The sequence below is a fragment of the Macrosteles quadrilineatus genome, unplaced genomic scaffold (genome assembly GCF_028750875.1).
Source record: "Macrosteles quadrilineatus isolate MER2022 unplaced genomic scaffold, UCM_ALF_1.0 Scaffold_7__1_contigs__length_78375512, whole genome shotgun sequence".
Lineage (NCBI taxonomy): Eukaryota > Metazoa > Arthropoda > Insecta > Hemiptera > Cicadellidae > Macrosteles > Macrosteles quadrilineatus.
Genome location: NW_026542600.1, coordinates 19,657,992 through 19,681,261, shown reverse-complemented (window position 1 = coordinate 19,681,261; position 23,270 = coordinate 19,657,992). Strand labels below are relative to the sequence as shown.

Genomic DNA, 23,270 nt, shown 5'->3' with positions numbered 1-23,270 from the left:
TTTTTTTAGGCTTTGCGTTTAGTTCACATTGTTTCATTTTTTGTGTTTACAGTTTTATTTTAAAATTTCCAAATTGATCCATGAAATACGGGTTTTTATGGTTGAAATAGTTATTTGTGCAACTAGTGAGAAAAGTGAGCAATTGACTCACTCGAGAGAAATCCTTACTCACGAGCCGTAGGCGAGTTATTATTTTCTGTATATTTCTGTATATATAAATACATGCCTCGAGTGAGGCAATTGTACTTTGAACTCGAGTTGCACATTATACTTTTCCTACAGTTACCATAAAACAAATAAATTGGTGAAGAAACATAACTTATTTTTACACAGAAGTGAACTTTTAATATTACATTTAACGTGAAGTGACAAATACAACAGTACAACAGCTGACCAGCTGATTTACAGCCAGTGCTGCCAACGTATTTCGCGCGCATACGACGTTGCCTGCTTGTTACGCGCTCACTATTTCGTGCCTTCACGTTGCAAATCTGGAGTGAGACAAAGTAATTAGAGTGAGACAATGTTAACATTGTCTCACTGATGAGCGAATTGGCCACTTTGCTTTCTCAAATCAGTGAGAGAACATGTACATTGTTAGGTAACCGTAGGAAAAAATATTTAACATCTAGAAGTTTTAGATTTTTGTTATGTGGTATGAGAAGGTTTAAGAAAGAAATTTTAAGGTTAGTTCATGTTTGGTGACTGTTTGGTGCCATTGGACATACAACTATGTAACATTACCTAACCTAACTTTTACTCTGATTTACCTATATCTAATACATTGTTTACTGTTGTAGGTGAAACCGTTTATAGGGGCTGCATCTTGTCCGTTCCAACTAGTGGCTTATTGGAAGTGTGAGAAGAACCAGACAGACATCAGGGTAGATTACATGTATAACAAGAAGGCTATGGGATCACCCTCCCCTCTATTGAACCTATCAGTGTCGGTGCCTGTAGACGGGGATGTCAAAGCTATGAATGCTGAGCCTCAAGCTGAATGGTAACTCACTTTATTCATTTTCAAAACTAAAATATGTGTGTTCAAAATGTTCAAGATAAATAGCAAGGGTAGATTAGTATAGCTAGAGATTTGACTTTGCCTCTTTGAACTGGAATACCATCATGAATTTTCAACCATTGTAGAACGGTAACTTGTTTTATTCATTTAAAAAAATTTAAACAATCTTAAGTTTAAATATATTTTTTTTCCCAAGATAGTTACTTCACTTACTAAAAATACAAAAAAATTTTGAAAAATCTAAATTGCTATAATAGAATAGATAATACACTTTTGGTCCATTTTTGGCAATGTTAACCTGGTAACTTGCTACGCCAAAACAATTATGTAAAAGTTTTAACCATTTGAACGCATAGGTTTATTTATTTATCTATAACAGTTTTTTAAAGTAGCCGTTTCAGTTCAGTTCTTTGAATTGAAAAGTTTCACATAACAGCATTGTTTACTTTCATAGCAGCATAGTTTTACTGATAACAACACGGGTAACGGACCAATGAGGTTCAAGGTTTAAGAGAGAAGAAGTAAAATTGAAATGATTCGAACTTTAACTAATCAGCTGTTCAGGCCAATTTAATTGTTGAGTGGTGCAATTCGTGTTTGGTACAATGTTTCGTTGCATCACCGTCAGTGGCAATGAGAGGTTATAAACAAAAACAATAACCTCTCTTAGAAGTTATGAGTACTTAGTGATTTTTACACTGTCGTAGGTAAAGTAGTGTATGCAACACCCATAAATAGTGTTAACGACATGAGTAGAAAATTTAAGGTACGAGCCTTCTCTTATTTATTACATCTAGTTACTGTAGTGAGGGACTAAAAGAAACCTGAATAGCAAAACTCCTGACAAAAACTACACACAATTTGAAACTTTACCTTGTAACAAAATCTACTGTCCGACACTTATCTAAAGGTTTGGAAAGTTGATCGTCACAGTGTCTGCAATCTTGGGGAAGGGGAGTGAAGAAGCAGGTTGGATAACTTCTCTTCATTGTTTAACAATACTTACCTTTTTACTGACATTTTGGATTTATTTCAGGGACAAGAACAACAACTGCGCAGTTTGGAGGTTCACAGAGCTATCGGATCTCACAGAGAATGGTCCGATTGGCTCATTGCGTGCCAGGTTTGAGGTGGCCAAAGGTCCCAGTTCCATCGGCATCATCGCTGTCCAGTTCAACTGTGAGGGAACTACTCTTTCTGGCGTGGACCTAGAACTGCAAGGGCCTGGATTTAGGGTGTCTTTGGTCAAGAAGAGATTTGTGTCAGGTTAGTACAAGAAGTACAGATACTATATTTTGAGATCGTATGCTGAAGCAAAACAGGGATTTGATTAGATGGATATTATGCATTTATTTAGGAAAAGGAAAGGAAATTAATTATGTCTATAACTAAGATGTCAATAGTGAAGAAAAATGACTTATGACAGAAAACTTGAAGTCTTGCGACCTTTACATTTTGAGAAGATACACAGGTGTGATTTCTGTTGAAAACAATTTTAATGACAGAACAAATTAATGGCATCACCTGATAGAAATAATCCATTATCCAATAAGGCCTTTGATGAATATTCTTAGTTTAAATATAATGACTCATTTCACTATTATTATGTGACATTAATATTTTACAGGAAAATACATTTGTCACGGCTCAAATAATAAGAATCGCTGCATTGAAGGTAGTGAAAATAACGATGAAAATAATGAGAATCATTCATCCTCGTCTTCAGACTCCTAACAGGATGCTGGTGAGTAAACTTATAGAATTTACCCACAACCCACAAACTATACACACACTATCAAGGAGGTCAAGTAGTATGTTTTCACAGTAGAGAACCATTGATAAAAAAACATGCCTTACTTTACTAGCAAACAATTCTGCCTTACCCTATTCAGTTGTGCATTTAGTATGCATACAAATTTACGAGAATTGTTTAGGGGTCTAGGTCATTCGCCTTCTTGCATCTTAACACGTTCAGTGCGGCAGGCACTCCAACAGGCGCTCGCCAATGACGGCGAGGTCCGGGCGAAGCCCAGGCGCGATACCGTAACAGCGAACGCAATTGGCATTCAAATATTTCAATCTGACGAATAACAAAAGAGCAGCGGCGATTGTACTATGTTAGCCCGAGATTGGACGTAGTTCCCTAAAACACCCAAAGGTAGCAGCACTGCCTGGATCAGTAGTCAGTGGCTTTGTAATATGGCTTGAAGAGAGAAAATCCCCGAAACCGGGACAAAATCATTGTCAGACGGGATTTTACGGGAAATTTTAGTACCAACCTAATACCCAAATAAAGCTCTCATTCTAAGCTACAGGCTAGCAACGATTTTAACATTCCCCGGCAATGGCTGAGCTCATACTGAACTAATGAAGTGGGAGTTGCGCAACTACAACATCAATTGATGTAGGCCGCTCGTGGCGCGACTACATCAATTGATGTAGTCAGCACTGAACGTGTTAAGCACTATCCTGTCATATACATCATACCCTGATTGTACAATGCAGTTTTAAATGTTGTGTAGGCCTGCTAGAATACATCATTTATGGCCTTAAAATTTTACACTTTTTTACAGATTCTTAATATCCTTTACAGTGGCGGTTCCAAGTTGGAGCCTAGGGAAAATTGAAACATAATTTTTTTCATAAAAACTTAACATTGGTTTTTGGACACAGTTCTATACGTTAAAATGGTTTTAAAATTCACCAAACGGCTTTAAATAGAAAATTTTCTGGGGAAGGACTCCCGGATCTCCCTCCTAGTTTGAAACACCCCCGTTAGCCCCCCCCCCCCCAACCCCTGTTGACAAGGTCCTAGAACCGCCACTGACCCTTTATAAACTGAATACAGTAGACTCCCTCTTTTCCGGACTCCTCGGGACCGAGGCCAGTCCGGATAACATTTTTTCCGGTTAAACCGACGTCCCCAAAAACTCGTTAAAACGGACCGTTTAAATGCATACTGTATACAGTATTTGACTTAAATTTAGGAGAGCACTGTATTTAGACACGTGATCACTGGTCTCAAATCTTTCCCACGAGAACAGTCGTTTCAGTACCGCCCACTTCCTGCTGATCTAGTCCGGTTAAACCGATATGCTGATAAAAGTTGTCCAGTTAAAGAAATGTCATTCCCACCAAGTGTAGTCCGGTTAAACTGATGTCCGGTGAAAAGGTGTCCGGATAAGAGGGAGTCTACTAAATTGACATCATATAATAAAACGTTGCCTAACCTTAATTTTGATTACTGATTAGTCCTAATTAGTTTGGTTTAGGGAGTTTTCTACTGTTTTTATTTATTAAATAAAAAGTTCTTTTAGAAATCGATTACCGATTGTGTGATTCAAATTTCTGAGTGATTTCTGAATTTAACAAACAACATGTGATTTTTATCGGTTGACACTCTGTATCCAGGGCCTGATTACCCATTAGGCTAATTAGGCTGGAGCCTAGGGCGCCAGTCAGCCAAGTGTTTTAGGGGGGGCGCCAGACAGCTAAGACTTAAAGTTGTGACTGGGGGTGTAAACGCCCCATCTAAAGGCCCTAATAAAATTGTTTTAGGCCTAGGTGATTAACAGTTAATTTAGAAAGTACGTATATTATTGTTTGGTTTTTTGATATTTTAGGTTAGGTCTACTTTTGATTTAATACAATCATATGTTTAATAAACTGTAAAATAAATACATTACTGTGCCGTGCCACCCTAGTGCAAACGAAGCTTTATAAGGTCGTACTGTGAACTTAGTTCAAACAATATCTTTACCTTCTGTATCTATACTCGACCAGAATTAATAGTGCCTATGACTATGTCATATTGTTTAGCTCTTGAATTTGAAATATTATCTCAAAGTCGAAAGATTTGCAGTTTTAAAAGTTCCTAATCAAACCATGCATTAATTTATGATCAGCTTTCTTTTGTTTTTAAATAAACTGAATAGTAGTATATAGTATAATGCCTTTGGTAATTTTTAATTTTTGAATTCAGAATTAATATTCATACATTGAAATTTTGAAAGTGGTGGCAGAGAGGAGGGCTAGTGGTAGGGAGGAGGAGGGGGCGCGAAAAACGTCAGCCTACTGGCGACTAGAGCCTTAATCAGGCCCTGTCTGTATCTACTCATTTAATGGTTACGATTTGCAAGGTAGAGGAAATATCTGTGCTAGTGAATATGTCATGGTGTTGATGTTGATACTGTATTCTGTGCATTGTTTTACTACCTAGCACTGTATCATAAGTGGAAGTAGATGAAGATGTTGATTTGGTGTATACATCCGCTCAGTGCAACAGAACCAGTAGCTTATGTTCTACTATCCACAACTCTTAATAACCATGCATCCCACTTAAAACAGATTCCAGTAAACCTGTTGTTTGTGGAATTTGGATTGGCCGTTTTGAACATTTGTCGAACTTTTGAGATTGTACAGAATTACATTATTTTTGTTGTAATATAATATTTGTTTGTTATAAATATCACTTGTTTAAGTTTTTGTTGGTTTGCAAAATAATTTTTTGGGTTCGATACATATAAATTACTAAGCATTTCTTGGACTCTTTACTTTGAGTGCTTATCTATTGCAATTTAAAGTTTTTATGCATTTGAATCTCATTTCAAATAATGACAAATAGTACTTTATTGACCACTACATAAATTGAGTTTGTTTTAGGTTCAATGCCCGAGGAAGAGTATGTCTAGAGATGGAATCATAATAATGTATTTATATTCGTTTTAGTGTACTTTCAGTGATAGTATTTACATACTCTGTTGTGTGAAAAACATAATTATTTTTTTACAAGATATGTCTTTTATAGACAGGGTTACTGATATATTTATATATACAGGGTTCCTGTAAGAATGTATTCTGACTAGCATGTGAAGAATTTTGTTCATAAGACTTTGGGCTATCTAACTGTTTGATCAGGCACAGTATAAATAAGCCAATGGAGAAATGTACATTTACAGAGATTTGCCCATTACATGCACAGGCTATATGTAGTTTAAAGTAACTCTAAGCTCTGTAAATTGTAATATATTTGATTGTAATCAAAATATTATTTGTAAAGGCTTAATACAGTGTTAGTTATGTTTTACTTCTGTCTTAGAATACTACTTAAATCTGTTGATGTAAAAAAATAATTTTTATGCTTTTGTTTAATCACTTGTTACTTGTTTTGTTATTATTGATTCTGTTCGTGTATTTGGATTTTAAAATTCCAATAAATATTTGTCTTCAGATTTTGCTGGTTATAGATTGTCTGCGTTTGATTAATTTGTCACTCCTTAGAAAACAGGATGGTGAAATCTTTACTTGCTTCAGAGCAATCAAAAATTAAAATTCAATCTTTTATAAATATTTAATTAAGTTAATAATCAAACACAAAAAATACTAATTAATAGACTTAAATGGCAGCCAGTTTTTTAAGTGCAAAAAATAAATGTTGGACATTTTAAGTGGATGTTTTTTTTCACTTAGTTTTATCCCCATTTTAACAGTTTTATCATGACAATTTATTTATGTTGAACCATTTTATCAGTTTTTAAGGTACAATACAAATTACAGTAGTTGTCCCATTTACAGTAAAGGCCCATTTAACAGCTAAACTATGTTTTTAAGTTTTTAAGATTGACTATAGCTCTGTTTAAATTTCAATTGTGCAATGATGTAATTTATATTTTCTTCCTTCAAGGAAAATTCATTCAAATAAAAACAGTTTTGATGCTGAATAATTTAAGATTAATGACCAACCATTATTCTAAACAAAACAACTTTTGAAACAATCAACTTTTGGATCAACTTGATCTTTATGTAATGTCTTATATAATTTTAAAAAGGCTTTTCTTTGTTATAGTTCATGAAGTAATACCAGTTGGATAACTCATATCTAAGTATAATTTTGTCCAGCTTAGATGATTTATGGACCAAACCTTGGATTCAACATTAACTTGTTAGAGGGCTTTTACTGTAGGAAAATCAATTTATCTCACAGAAATTCTGTTCCTCTAATTTAATTCTAGACATGAAAATGTAAAGAAAATATGCTAGTATTTTTTCATGAATAAAAATATTTAAATAAGGTTGGCTTTTATTTGTTTATGTAATTTTAAGAGTGTTTGGTACTAAATGCAAGCGATAATGGATTTCTTCATTGATGTTTTTTAAGATGGTTTGTCAAATAACATGACATTTTTTACTTGTTAGGAACCTATATTTGGTTTTGAAGTAGTTATGTTGGTAACACTAATTCCGTCTGTCAAGATCTAAGTTCTTTTCAAAGCTTGTCGGGGTGTCAGTTCTTCAGAATTAAAGTTCTTTACACCAAAAGTTTCAAGGAAGAAACATTAATGTTAACAAATGAAAAGAAAAAAAATGAGAAAACATCTACCTGTAAGGAACTTAAGAATGTCTTAAATAGCCAAAACAAGAAGACAGTTTTTTTTGTGATGTGTAATAATCGTTCCATGTTTAATACCATGTTTGAAAGCATCCAGATATACTAACACTCGTTAAATTACTTATGTTGAATTATAAATTTAAAAAACAAAATCAGGTTTCAAAATCGGTTAGAGGAAATAACAACTTTCAAAAACTCTATCTACACATTAACCGGCTTAAATTTTGTTATGTATATTTGTTTAATTTAGTTTGTTAGATAGATCTATTATCATTTCTGTAAGTTAAATATAATCCAGAGAGAGTTCAAAGATAGTAGTAAAAATTATTAAGTCTCTGTTATAATACTGAAAACATAACCCTACACAGATTAATTATAAACTTTGCAGATAATTCGACAATGACACTGGTAGGGTTATGTAATATACTTGTAAGAAATCGTATTAAAATAAAAATATGTAAATAATAGTGTTAGTGTTGAAATACCTTGTTGTTGCAGAATACTTGAAATGTGTTGAGTATGTGAATTGAATTGATACATGTTGGATGCTGTTGTATTATTTATTACCAAAGCTTCTGAATCCACATGTATTATTTATATACAGTAGATTTATTTTATTATGTTTCACGTTTTATGTTTTGTATATTGTAAAGTTTTAGTTTATATTAACCTTTTGATAAGATGTAGCTTAAATATTTTTTTGTTCTAATGATTTTGCATAATATTGTTAGGTAAAACAGGTAAAGTAAAAAACTATAATTTTAATTGGTGCCAAAATCTTTGTAAATTTTAAATAAAACATTCTTTACGAATAAATTAATTAAGTTTTAAAATATGTATAACAAAAAGAATTTTTCATGATATCTTTCGTATGAGTAAACATTCCAGATTCCAAAACAGGCTTGTGGAATTGTTACTATGATAACTAAACATTCACATTTCAAAGAATTAAACATAATACATACATAATACTAACTGTAATTACAATACAGTACATAATATATAGAGTCATGAAATTGCATAATACTAACTTCCTTTTATTTTAATGATATTTTTAATTTTCATAAATGTTTGAGAGTCTCTTGATCTTATCATGTTATTGAATATTTTATGAATGTTAATTTTCAATTAGTTGTCACTATCCTTATCGCTCCTTATATCAGTTATAGTGCATTAACCCAAACCTACCATTTGCAATTGGCTATAATTAATAAAAAAAAAGATAATTTAGTACAACATCTGTGTAAAAAATTTTGTTTCTGAGTAATATTAAATTTTACTTAATCATGCATCCACCTGAAATGGAGTTCAGTAAAAAGAAAACTAATTAATTAACTTATGGAAAACTTTTCAATTTGATGAGTAAAAATTAAAATAAAAACTTTCTGAAAACTCTGTTTAAAAAGGATTTTTTATTCAGTAAATGATTCTATGTAATTGACCCCAATTAGAACTTAATTACTAACTTAAAACTAAATTATTTTAAAATTTGCACTTATTGAAAACCCCTAGAACTCATCTTGCTCAAAGGACAACTTAAAGTTGTAATTTGGCTGTTATAAAAAAAAAAAAAACAGCTGATTACATATGTCTGCTGCAAAAACAGCTGTTTGTATACATATGTTGAGGGACTAAAGTAGTTGTTTTCATTCCTACTTACTTCATAGAACCAAAACAACCAAATAGTGTAGCACATCAGAATAGCTGTTTATTCATGTAACAAAACAAGATACTGTAAACACATTTTTGAGAGCTGATTTGTTAAGATGATACACAACATACATCATTTTGTTTTGCGATTTAGCCTGCCTAATAATAATGCAGTATGACAAATAAATAATTCGTAAAGTCCTTTTGACCCCTGCTCATTTTATAACCTTGGATTTTCCTCAGCTATTAAGTTTGAGCTTCTGTCAAAAAGAATCTTCAAAGTGATGAAATAAAATATTTTAACTCGTTTAAATTTTCTGGACTCCTCTGAAATGACTCACCAATCTTTGTTTAAAGATTCATTTGTAAAGTTTGTGTTAATGCACATTGTATAACTTTATGCTTAGTTACATAATATTATTGTACTATATGGAAATATTTTTTGCATGTAAAAAAGAAATATAATTTAAGAATTTATAAGTCTATAGCTGGAATATGTTGTTGATCAATTATATTCGCTTGTCTTTATCGTTTTATATTATAATCTTTTTTCTTTTAGCTTCACAAACAATGAGTGCAATGTACACATAATACTTGACATGTTTGTTGTATGGTATAATTCTAGATTACTTTCTTGTAATGCTTTATTTAGTTAGGTAAAGTCATTTCATTTATTCATACTCATGACATTTTATTCTTCATCAAATGAATAGTGCTTAATGCATTGTATAATCTTATATTAAGGGAGTGATTAATGTTTAAAAAAACTCTTCTTTAAAATTTTAATTGTATCTTCTTTATTCGTGATGAATCCATTTAAAGTACATACTAATACATAATGAATTACATAATATTGAATACTAATATATTATCATAATATACAATATATATAAGGAATTATTAAATAAAATGTGTAATACATACAAAGAGATAAGCAATTCCTAAATTCTTGTCAGTATTTATCATAGAGTTCTCACAAAATGTATTTATTTTATCACATTTCGTCATGATTGTTTGTTTATTAAATCCACTGTTTTCTTTAAAGAAACTTTTGCAGTCAGTCTTTTATTCTTTCTCGGCTTTTACATATGGACTGTAAAAGACCAGGGTTCACGCTGTGCTAAGCTGGATCAGTGATGGCTCTAAGGTCATGAATGGTACAGTAAATGTAATGCATGACGGTAGAGGAAGGGGGCTTAAGAAGGAAGTTTCATAAAGGATCGTTTTTATTTTGTTGTCTACAGACTTAATGTTAAGGAGTTCAACATATAGAATGTTGAAGAACAGTCTTCTTCCGCAGTTCAAGCACATATTTATAGATTTTAAATTGTGAAAATCTAGTAAAAACTAAGTATTTTCTTAGAGCCACACAAAGTGTGTAATGACTCCAATTACGTCTTTTAAAGGCTCACTCAATTACAAACTTTAAACATACTTATATTTTACCACCGTGTTGAAATCCTGTAATAGGTGACGGAAATCTGTATACTATTCACTGCATAAACGCAGCATAACTTGAAGCCTAGATACACAGTGTAAACTAAACATAACATGTGAATAGGTTATTCCTCACCATCAGAGTTGTAATATTGATTGTTTCCGTCGTCATGACAACTGTCTTGGCCAGATTCCATTACCCATTAGCTTTGACTGATCTTATAAAGTCTGAACGTTGCTTGCCCTTGTAGTGTTAGAAGACTCCAAATTAGGTAGACTACAAGTCAGAGCAAAACCTCAATTTGCTAAGATAAATCACAATTTAAAATACTAGTAGTAAACAAAATTTCAATTTTTAAAAACATTTACCCAGGCTGTACTTGTAGCAACTGAAAAGCTGCCCCTTAGATTGGCACAGTTGACGAGTTAAAGGATTATTTGTAATACTGCTGATAAAGTTTGAAAACAAATTGAACTAACAGACTACATTGAGCAGATCCTGATTACCATTGCCCTTCTTTGTAGTAGAAGGATAAAGAGATGGAGCAAAACATTACAATTCTTTGTTTCTGTTATCATGATTAAATTATTTTGGAATAAACCCGTTTAAGGTACATAGTTATGATGTATTAAATACAATACTACCTAACTTGTGATAAAAAAACAAATAATCATGATGCATGTTTGTAAACTAACATTTTCAACTCTTTGCTTTCATAACTAAACTAATATCAAAATGGTTATTCAATTACAAAATCTTTCAAAAAGTACAAATATGTCAAATATACTTATATTTATTTTATCCTTTATAGCACGTATTAAAAATGCATAGAATTAATAAGTAAGTTATATCTCTGGTAATGTTTGTGGCATATCTTTCAACTTGTCTACTTTTCAAATTTGTTTCAATCAGTCAATTTTTGAAACTAGATTAGTTTATAAAATGAATAGACTTTTTGTAATATGCCTTGTAATAAATATAAACAGTTAATACAGAAATAGCATGCAGTTTTAAGTATATAGTTGAGTCCCACAAACTTGACTCTTTGGAAAGCTTTTGTCAATTTATAATGTTTTCTTAATTTCTCCTCAAATATGCACTACAATATTGCTTGCCAAAATAATTATGTGCAATCATTTTAAGTTAGTAATAATTTTCAAATCAATAATGTTCATTAAATTTTTCAGACAGTAAATAATTTTGATGACTTTACAATAACAACAGCCTATGAGTCTAAAATGTGTTGAGTTTGCGTGTTTCAACTGTAAAAAGAGGAGCAAATATTTCTGTTATTCGCAATGTTGGCATTACACTCTTCTCTACACAGCTGGTAACTTAGACATAGCGCTTCACCTGTATTTCTCTAGTAATAAACATTAGAGAATTGTCAATTCTCTTTTTATAAAAAATACTCGTTACTTTGACTTTTTCTTCTGTTTCATTGCAAATAGATACAGTTCAAGATATGATTCTAGGTTACTAGTTAGTTATTGTAAATCTAAATCCGTTATTGTTATCTCTAATAGTTTAAACATTTTTTTGGATCATGTGATAATCAAATGGTTTTCAAGTGTTGACACATTGACAACTTGTATTCGCTAGAGGACGCTGGACATAAACAAAATTCCTATCGATAGACTATGTATGGATAAGGTGCTATGGACATTGTAGAATGGAAGTTTTCAGGTCTTCTTGATCTGATATTGTTTGAGATTTTTTGAAAGAGCAAATAAATGATTATTATTATCTACAATTGAGTTGTTTTTGTCTCCCGTACATGTTAGATCTAAGAAATGTTTTGTATCTAAAATGTGTGTAGTTTTATAAATGTATTAATATAAATTTCAAGTAATATTACTGGTTTCTTTATAGCAATAGTTTTTCTTGTAGTATAAGAAACTATTAATGACGTTACTTGGAAATAAAAAATGCTGTTAAAAAGATTATAATTTCAAACACACTACCAATGCTCTAATTTTGAGTAAAAAGTATATAAATTATTAGAATGAATTTGCATAAAAAGATTGTAAATTGTAAGTACTTTAGTAACTTTAGTTATCATCACTTTTTTCCTTTACTCGTAATTATGTTGCTTCTGTGACTGTTTTTATACATTCTGACATTATAAAAAATATAGATCACACATGCAGTCCTTTAGCTTTATTACACTTTCAGAAGTCTTAGCTTCCATCATCAGATAAAATTTAAGTAATTATTTATCTATTTAGATAACTACATTCATTTTTGAAGGTACAAATGAATCATCAAAGAGACATTTACTGTACCGTGTAATGGCTATTGGGTGAATGCCAACATATAAATTAATAACGTACATAAATAAAGAAATAAATAACATATATAAATAACGTCAAATCACCTTTGTATACAGTATAAAAATGTATAGTAATAAAACATCCTTTTAGTTAATTTTTATGTTTGGCAATACCTAAGACATAAATTACATGTAATATGAGATTTCAAATTTAACTGTTATGGTACGCTTTAGAAATTTATGAACTTAGAAAATATCAAGGGATGAAGTTGATCATAGAATCGCTTAAAGGTTATTTAATATTCAGGTATATTTTTAGAAATGTATTCAGAAACATAGTTTAATCCAGGCACGGTGATTGGCTTTACTTTAGCATAGTACATCCAACAGAGCATTTCCTTTCCTTTGGGATAGTCTTCTGTAAATATTCTGATTGAGTCGACTTTTCGTGCGTTGAACACTGGTACTCCTTCTAACATGTCCAAGTTCTTCATCATGAAGGTATCAACCAGATAGATCTCCCCTAAGATTTTCTGAAGAAAAAACAATCAAAACATTAGCTACCGGTAACATTAACAAATTTAAATCTTTAGACCTATTACTAAACAATTTTCAACTACAGGGCATAAAATAACATGCGCCCAGTGACTATGGGTGGTGCCAGCATATTTTTTTTTTTTATTCACATTTAAATGTATCGGAATTTAAAATAACATTATGTAAATATTTTAGAGTATCGAGCTATGATTTTGGTCCAATAGGTTGTGAAGGGAGCCTTGGCCTGTTACAACGTTCTAGAATACGTAATTAAGTGAGATTATATGGACTATTTACAAGCAAATATAATTTAAAATTATAAAAGTATAAAATTTCCCCTTTTTGATGGGGGGTACTCCATACCCCCCAGAAAGTCCGGCGCCACTGTCGCTCAGTGGAAATCCCTTAAAATATGCTCTGTTCAACTACAAATAATACTACTAGCTTTTTTTAGCTATTTAGAGTATTTTTTTAAGGTTTTTAGAGTAAAACAAAAAAAAGGAGAAGCAAATTATAACTCTTTTCAAAATTTATAGTATAACACCTTATGCTGCTGTACCATCTTTGATGACATATAACTTTATAACTTTTACAAACACGTTTTAACTACCTCCATTATTACATAAAATCTTTTTTTTTTTTTTTTTTTGACATTATTACATTATTGTAACCATTTATCTCAACCATAGGGTCTAGAAGCAGGATGCTTATATACCTAGGTATTTGCTTGCTACTCACAGAATTTGTTTGAAATTGCTGAAGGAATTGTAAAAATTTTTATGATAATTTTTAATGAGTTAGTAAGCAGCACACTTCAACTTAGCCTGTTTAGTGAGGACCGTGCTTATATGCAATAAGTGATTAGTTTGAACCACGGCATGTAGCCTATTTATAAATAATTATTATAAATACTACCCCAAAGTACAGGTTACACATTTTTACATATTAAAACCCTGTAACTGGCCTCGTTGGCCCCCCAAAACTTTGGAGTGGATAAGATTCAATGTTATACAACGCAGACACAATAGAGGCCTCGGAGTTCCTTGTCACCTCTTATGTTTAATTTTCTCTTATTATTTCCCTACTTTTTATAGTCTAATACATATTTATCTCATTAATCCATGCTGTATATGTGTTTATTTCCAATATATATACATTTACACTATTTGTCTATGATTTCATTACCCTAGGAAAGTTGCTTTAAGTCAACTCTTGTGTTTTAAAATCAATCTCAAATGTGAAAGGTTAAAGATTAAGATTAAAGACAGCTGGGTCTGGTTTCGAACCTACAAAAAGCTTTTGACTTTTCTCAGGATCGAATTGGCTACCTCCTAAACACAGGGAACAGCCTGAATTACCTGTTTCCTCCTACTATATAGCTCTACAAATGTTAGGCCTCTAATAGGTGTGAATCAGTCAAAATTAGGAAGAAACTCATACATATGTGCTCATTACCCAACACAGTAAAAAAATACACTTTTACGCAATTTCAAAAGCCAATATCTTGTACTCACATGTCCCACACCCGGCTTATCCATGAGGACCGGTGTCTTGTACTTGCCAATGATCATAGGATACTTCTTCACTGTTTGGCCCATTCCTATGAACTTGCTGAGTCCATTCTCCGGATTACTCATCCAGTAGTGATTAATCTCAGTTTTCTTTGTCTTTCCATAGACAAACAAGTTGTAAAGTTGAGGGGTGTAAGGAGTCGGCTTCCATAAAGGCTCGTGCACACTTCTGTCGCCATATTTCTGAAAATCGACAGTGCTTTAAACTAAGAAATGTTTTAATATCAAACATGAATAGTATATTTTTTTTATTTTACATTTTAAAAATTTGGTGGCCTCTTTTAACCTTGAATTTGACTGACCATACTGGCCTGTGGCATCAAAGGCCTGTCTATGGCACATACAGCGCAAGGTGTGAAGAGGTGCAGTACAAGAATAAACAATACTTATAAATTTCAAGATGCAGCACCGGGTTCGAACCTTCAACATCGCTGGCTGGTGTCTTCCGACTATCCACCGACTCAGTGAACATCAGACAGGCTTTAGACAGTCGAGATGAAACATTCCATCCGAACTTAGCAGGTTTAACAAAAATACACAATCAATCTCCTTTTCAGGGCTTTACAATGGCTTTACAAATTAGTTATTTATTGTTTACTTCATGTTATTTCCGTATCAACACTTTCTGCTTTATAGTAATTCTTCAACTCGTTTTTTCCTTGGTGGTTGTAAAGTCCTTCCCCAACTATGTTTTGTATTCAACTTATATATAAAAGTGACTACAATGGTGTATTGGTGTGATAGATTGTTCATATACTTGCACTTTTTTCGTAAATAAAAATTTGGGGAGAGGGTTATCTAAGCTCTAAGATCTAACCAGCTAGCCATGTGACATGTCAAATAACACCAACATTGGCCCCTGAAAACATTGGTGAAATCAAGATTTATAAATATGACCTAATAGTAAGTAGGTCTTAGATGTACGAGTCAACCTTATTGAGAAGCTATTAATGGGAAAATCCAAATAACACTGTTTTTAAAAAAATTCAGATAAATACATCTGTTCCCATAATAAAAAATTCTTTCAAAGAATACGTAAATACAACTCTTTTCAATTTCCATTTCACATTGTTTTAGGGGGGAAGTGGTGGTATTTGAGATGTCCTATAACTAGCTTCTCATTAAAACATTTATGTAAACTCCTACACCCTAGATCTAGGATAGCTTGAAAATAGTTCAAACCTTTTGAACTAAAATTGCACCACTTGTTTTAGGAGGGAAAGCAGTGTAATTAGACACTCTGCATTGTTTTCTCATAAGAAATTTGGACGTTCTCCTACATCTTAGACCTAATCTTATCATTGAAGTTCACTATTATAGATAAATAGTAGAAAGGGAGGGGAGGGACCTTATAACAACCCTAGTTAATTTTTTTTACAAATTCTAGAATTAAATCAAAGTAAGGCTAGCTAAGAAATGCTATAATTTAACAGCACTATTTAACTTTATCCTTTCTCTGAGCATAGCTTAGTATTAATTTCACATTGATATTATACTTACATCTTTAAAATAATTAGCATCTACTCTCACCCAATAATCATAAAAGATTGTGTTGAATAGACATACAGACAAGAAATACAGCATATCTTAACAATCTCTTATCACTTTTTAAGCACCATGAATGTCTGTTTGAAAGTTATGGATGTATTGATTTTGTCTTAGGAAATATTTACTAATCATTTTCACACCAACTGTCCTGTGTTGATACCTGATATTCTTGAAACGTTAATGAATATAAGCTAAGCAGGCATCGATCCAAAAAGATGAGTCCACCCCGCAAAATGTTGCATGAAATTCATAAAGATTGGTTAACTTGTAAATATTCTGTTATATGGACTTATATTAAACTTACATATCTGAAATCCCCCCTCTTCAAGGAGTCTGGATACCAAACCCCTAAGCTACGCGCGCACTACGGCGGCACGGCACGGACGGGCGGTACGGCACGGACGGCATTTTTAAGAGGGGGTGCGCGCACTAGGGCGGCACGGCACGGACGGACGGGACGGGACATCCGCACATCCGCAATTTAGGACAGTTTACAGTCTGCGAGCTAAAATTTGTGAGTAAAGATGGATGTAGATAAAGTGGTGATAGTAGGTTTAATTTTAGCAGAGGAAGAGGAGACAAGAAGGTGCAAGCAAAGATTTTAGATACACCACATAAACAGGAAAAGATTAAGTTATGGAGAGTTCCACACCCTGTTTCCTGATCTTGTAGAAGGATTATGTGTAAAACACACCTGATTGTTTCATAATAGATTATATTTCTACCCATATATTGTCACGCCGGACGTTATTAAAATATTCCGGATGTCGCATGTTGTACAGTTTCGGGTATTTCTCAACGAGAAAATTCAACTTACTAACATCTATGTTTACAACACACGAAAACACTGCTACTTTGACAGAGATCAGTTGAGAATGGCGGATGTCCCGTGCTGTCATTAAACGTCATTAACTGTCACTAAATGTGTGAAATAGGCCAATCAGGTGTTATAATTGTTTTTTCCTACAGATGAATAGTTGATGTAACAGCCAATAACAAATAAGATGGCTATGTCAAATGTTAAAGTGTTGTTAAATGACGTAGAAGTCACCGCTGCCGGTATTTGGGCCCCTGCCGGTATTGGGGCTGTTTACCTTAAGTTACTTAGGTCTACTTCTCATGTAGCCTAAGCCTAAGTTACTTACTTCAGCCGCGTTTACACTGGAGTTTGGAACAAAATGTTTAGAATTTTTTGTTGGTAACACTTGTTTCTAAAATAAAATCTAAAACAAAAGTTAACAACAGATAGGGCCTAAGTTAGGCTTAAGCCACATTTACACCGGAGTTTCAAACAAAAAGTTGCAAACTTTCATTGCAAACAGCAGTTGCAAACAGTGTAGTTTTAAATAAAAGTTTGCAATTTTTATTTCACGGTTTTGTTAGATGTTTTTCTACAGGAACTTCGGAAGGAACTAGGCCGTGGCCTAGGGCCGCAAGTAAAAGGGGGCAGCAATTGATTGACGATATAAATATTTTTTTAAATTATCAATTTGCTGCGATTGTGGTCAACAATGATAATGTCCCAGTGATTGCGGCCCACAGAAGATGTTAACGATGACACTGATGATATCACCGTGATTGCGGCCTACGGGAAATGTTAACAATTTTTCCGCAGTTGCGGGTGTCGATTATGATGTCCCGGTGATTGCGGGCCATGGGAGATGTTCATGATTTTGCCACGGCCGTGGGTGTCGATGATAATGTCTCCATGATTGCAGTCCACGGGGGATGTTCACGATTTATTTTCTGCAATCGCCAGGAATTTCCCCCATAGGGGTGGAGCCGCTCGAGTAATTTAGCCTAAGGCCGCAGGTACCAGGTACCCTAAATCCGGCAGTGAGAATGGTTCCAAATCTTACCAATTTCTTAACTTCATTTTAAACTCATGATAGTATATCTGAAGTCAAAAGTGCAATCCCTCTTACTAAACACCCAAGATGTTTGCCATTCCTAAAGTAAGTGATCAAACTTCAAGATTATGTCCTTATTAGGATTGACTTTTTTCATTTGTTCGGAAACAACAGCATGATGAACTCCACTCTTTACTGCCAAAATTATTAAAATCTGTCGAGAGGGAGTTAATGCCCAAAAATATCCCTAGTATATTAAAAATAAATTGTTTATTATAATGGGAATGTAACAATCAGAATTATAAACAATTGAATTAAGCATCAAATTTAAACCACTATTTCACAAATACAGAACGTAAAACACCTAGGATCTTTATTGTTTTGGCAATATTATGTAGGGAATTGTCATAATACTTAGCGAACGTTGTGTGTTTCGCAACATTGGTTATCTGACAATCGTATTACCGAAGAGTTAGGGGTTCTACCTCGTAACGAAGGTGAGGTCACAGAGGAGGATGGTCACATTGCAGGCCCTACGAGCCGATAGCGCCAATATTATGCAAGTGGCCGGGGGGGGGGGGGTCGAGGGGGGTCGCGAGGCTCTCCATGTGCCCCCCGTCACGTGTAGTATCCTCACGTGGACCCTTATGTAACTACCATTCACTACAAGTTTAGCTTCTGTCAATCTACTTGCGATACTGCAGTATATTTCTCATCATGGTAAACCTGAAGCGAACTTTTATGAGTATGATCCGTTAACGCTATGTGAGCTTGCTATTTACCATTCCTCTGTAATACTAAAGGATATGAATAGTTTACAAAAAGATATATTTTTGTTTTCATTTTTAGTGTGTGTACACTTTAGGTCTAATTGGACACGATCGCTGTACAGTTAACAAATGAACAGGAAGAAGATCTTCACTTCTCTATAGGTGTTTCCGGACAAAACATACCTTTACACTATCAACTATCATCAGCAGATTTATTTTTAATACTGTACCTAAACCTTTTTAACGAATTTCCCTATAGGGAAGTAGCTATTATCGTAGGTGGCACGGTAAGGCCTAGGTCCGGGACCGATTTACGTCCGTGAACACGATAACTTGAGTAATTTTTTTCTGATTTTGATGAAATTTGGTTTAAAGGTGTAAAGCGAGATAAACTTGAATGAGTTCGCGAACCAGCTTGATCGGACCATGGGAACGGGGTTTTACAAAGGGTTTTATGGGGTAAAAAATGTTTTCTCTCATTTTGACCCTCAAAACACAAAATGTTTCTATTTCTCTCTAGACCTTTTTAAAGAGCCTTAAAAAGCAAATAATTTAGTATATCAAAGTGTTTTTTTACGGTTATAAAGGAGAAAATTAAAAAAAATTAAAAATTTTAAACTCCCATGTTATTCATATGGAGGATATTGTAAAATGTTGTAGTTTGCTTGTAAATGCATATATTTTGATAAATCTTGGCTATGTATTTATTGTATACTAAGCTATTAATATTTTACTAAAAATCCCACTTTAATAGTTTCCTTGTATCAGCAAACCTAGTTACCTACTCGTTAAACGTAATGTTATTTAAATAAATTTAATTACCTGAAAAAGATTTAATTAAAAATCTATTCAGACAATAATGGGAATTCGCTTAGTCGGCAGGTTTGCTGCGGCGGGGGTATTTATTATTTGGCTATCCGGAGGCTAACATCTACAATAATTTTAAGTTGTTTTTTGTTTTTCCGGGCTAGATCGAAATATTATCGTTTTTATGATGAGAGTAGTAAATTATGTTTTTAAGTATTGTAAAATAATTTCAAAATTTGAAAGTAAATTTATTTTCGTTGGGATTTTCGTTTTTACAATTGTTTCGTATTTATAATGGTATTTTGGAAGATTTTTGAAGCGGACGTTTAAAATTTAAAGCAATTGTTTTCCAAGTTAAGCTGTTTAAGTGTTGGACAATAATATACTAAATAATTAAGAAAAACACAGTCTCCCTCTTATTTTGTATTTGACTTAACAAGGAAAATATCCAACCACCGAAGTTTCTTTCTCGGAATCGTATTGACATACCGTAGCCCACAAATTAATTACAGCGCTCCGCTTATATTGTGAATCGTGAAATCGTGTATCACAACCTTTTACCTTAAAACTTTAAAAACACTCCTTTACAACATAGTAACTTCCGATAAATGAGAAATGTAACGGAATAAACTTGACCTTAGTCGAATGGACTCGTTTATAACACACATCGAATAATTGTCGCCACTTTTGTCTAGCAGAGACTAGTTATAACTCCCGCTACAGCAAACCTGCGGACTAAGCGAATTTCAATTTTTCAGTGTGGATTCGTACTTACATTAAGTATTTACATAAATGAGTCAGAATTATTTTCTATCCAAACAAAACAGTAGATTTGACGAGTAGGCTTGCTACATTGGGGAAGGGAAAAGTATTTTTTCTCAAATTTTAATAACATGTAGTATGAAATAAATACATTTGCCATATTTGATCAGAATATATCCATAAACAAGCATACTACGACAGTTTTATTTCTCTCCATAAGAATAACGATGAAATTTTAAATGTACAGTTAAGATTTCTCCATAGATTTCCTCCATAAACTTGCACAATAACGCTTCAATGTACAAAAACTATTTGTTTTTAAGTTATCATAAAAATATGTAAATTTTTTTACAAATAGTGTTTTGGCCACTAACGACAGTTTCTTCATAAGAACAACATACAGTATTTTTTGCCGTAACCTTTAATTGTACAAGAACGCTTCGATCGATATGCAGTTTTTATATATTTTAAGCTCTACACGATGGCTGTAATAAACATTGTACATTATCATCCTTTAAGAGTAACAATTAGAGGGAAAAATCATTACAAAATTTAACATCCCATCAGGCCTACACCACACCTTGTTTCTATTACACGATCTTACTGGTTCGCGAACTTTAGCCTTACACCACAGACTGCTTATAGTCTGTGGTGTAACTTTAGAGTAACGACTATAGAGTAACGATACTCGTGTTATGTGCCTATACATTCATGCCGATATTCATAAAAATCTAACCAAAACTACTCGAGTTATACTTGCATAGCATTTTGAAAGAATAGTGTTTTGTCCTCTGGGAAAATCAAAATTAAAAAGGTAAATCGGACCCGGGTCTTGCCGTGCCAGACCTACGGTAATAGCTCCTTCACTATAGGGAAATTCTCTAAATCAAAATCAACGTATTTTATTCATATTAAAAATATGAAAAACTGAAAGTTCAATTTTCAACCCAAATTCTTGGGAGTCGATAGTTTTGTTGTTAAATTTAATTTCCTACCACGTGTCATAAAATTGGAGTTAGTATTTCCTTATGTAAACACTCCTTATGTAAACACTGAAAGCTCTACAACGTTGATCAAAAATTGTTTTTCTATTTACTTTGGATACTGAGAGTATATTTACCATTGCTTTGACAAATCTTAGCCTGTTTTGAAGAGTCTTTCACGCCCGCTCACGCTTGAGTACGTTGTTTCACAACGGTTCCGGAGATAATTTAAAAAATTGTAAATTTAAAATTCCCATGTTATTTTTATGGAGAATAAATAAACGGTTGTAGTTTGCTTGTTTATGGATATATTTAAACTAAATCTGGAAATTTCGTTTATTTAATACTAAGCTATCAACATTGCAATAAAAAAACACATCTCAATATCTTCCCTGTAGCAGCAAACCTAGGTACCGGTACTCATTAAAATTAATGTTAATTAAATAGGCATTAAATCTGACAACTTTTAGGGAATATTTTATTAGAAATCCAGCCAGATAAATGGAAATTCGCATAGTTTGCTGGTTTTCTGCGGCGGGCTATTTTTCTATTTTTGAGTAAATTTTGCTGCGTGCTTTTTTTCCAGTTGATAGTAGAGTAACAGAGGACAAGCAAATTCAATAACATTTATTTTTTTCTGTGTAGTTTTAAAGTGGTAAAATACAGTAACAATTAATAAGTGATTAACATAAAAATGCATTTTGAAACAGATGAGAAACATTTCAAGACCGTCTTTTGCAAATTCATGAGGATAGCAAATGGATTAGAAAGTATTTTTAATCAATGATTTTACTTATAGTTTTTATCGTATATTATGTACAGAAACCAATACGTGTTTGGAAACTATGTCTAGGTTGCAATTCAGGCCATTATGTCTAGAAGAGTGGAAAATGTTGCAAATTTCGTTTTGCAAACCGATACTTTGCAATGCCAGCACATGGCCAACACATATGCCAGCATTCGTAATATCGATTAATATGTAATTCTGTGATTGAGAGCGCGGTTTAAATATTGTAAGATTTGAATTTTAAATATTTGGCACTAATCTAACCCAAATTTTGCTTTCAGAATATTGCACAATTTCAAATTCTGATGTAATTTCTTTGTAAAACCTACATCTACAGTCCTTTGTTTGGAAATCAACATTAATGCAGAAATTAGAATAATACGTGAATAATACCGTCAACAGCTGATGGAGACAAATTATACATTATTAGTTTAGTTTAAGACTTGTGTGATCAGTTTAAAAACTTGTTAAAATCACTGAAACTCAAAATCGTATCCAGATTTAATTGAAATGAAAACGAAGGTGTAAGTAGTCTCCTAAAGACCGTTAAGAATCATTAGGGACATAAAAAAATAGTGGTGATTAAAATTAGCCCAAAATAATTGCTTTACTTTATTGCTTCATCTTTGATCGACACTCATATTTTGTATTAAATTTTAAAATCGATTTTTTTAATCCGCAAACTACAAACCAGTTGTGCTGAGTATGTGAAATTATTGAGAGGTCTAGTTCGACAATCCTAAATAAGGCTTTGAAATATTATATCAAATTATATTGATATTCAATTAAATACAAATAAAAGGTTCTATGGAAGAACTTGCTGGTTCGTGAACTTATCAAGTTTATTCAGCCCTACACATTTATGAAAAATTTCATGAAATTTGGC

At 32.8% G+C, this 23,270-nt stretch overlaps 1 protein-coding gene across 2 annotated transcripts in view; it reads left to right on the top strand.

Annotated features, from left to right (window-relative positions):
• LOC128998219 (F-BAR domain only protein 2-like) overlaps positions 1 to 6,250 on the top strand; it is a 53,586-nt gene extending 47,336 nt beyond the window's left edge. For both annotated transcript variants that reach the window (XM_054424251.1, XM_054424250.1), the window contains 4 exons: positions 801 to 1,003; positions 2,058 to 2,287; positions 2,649 to 2,765; positions 5,684 to 6,250. In XM_054424251.1, the coding sequence (XP_054280226.1) occupies positions 801 to 1,003; positions 2,058 to 2,287; positions 2,649 to 2,755 (540 nt within the window). In that variant the 3' untranslated portion in view covers positions 2,756 to 2,765; positions 5,684 to 6,250. The remainder of the gene's footprint in view (positions 1 to 800; positions 1,004 to 2,057; positions 2,288 to 2,648; positions 2,766 to 5,683) is intronic.
• Positions 6,251 to 23,270: the final 17,020 nt, after the last annotated feature.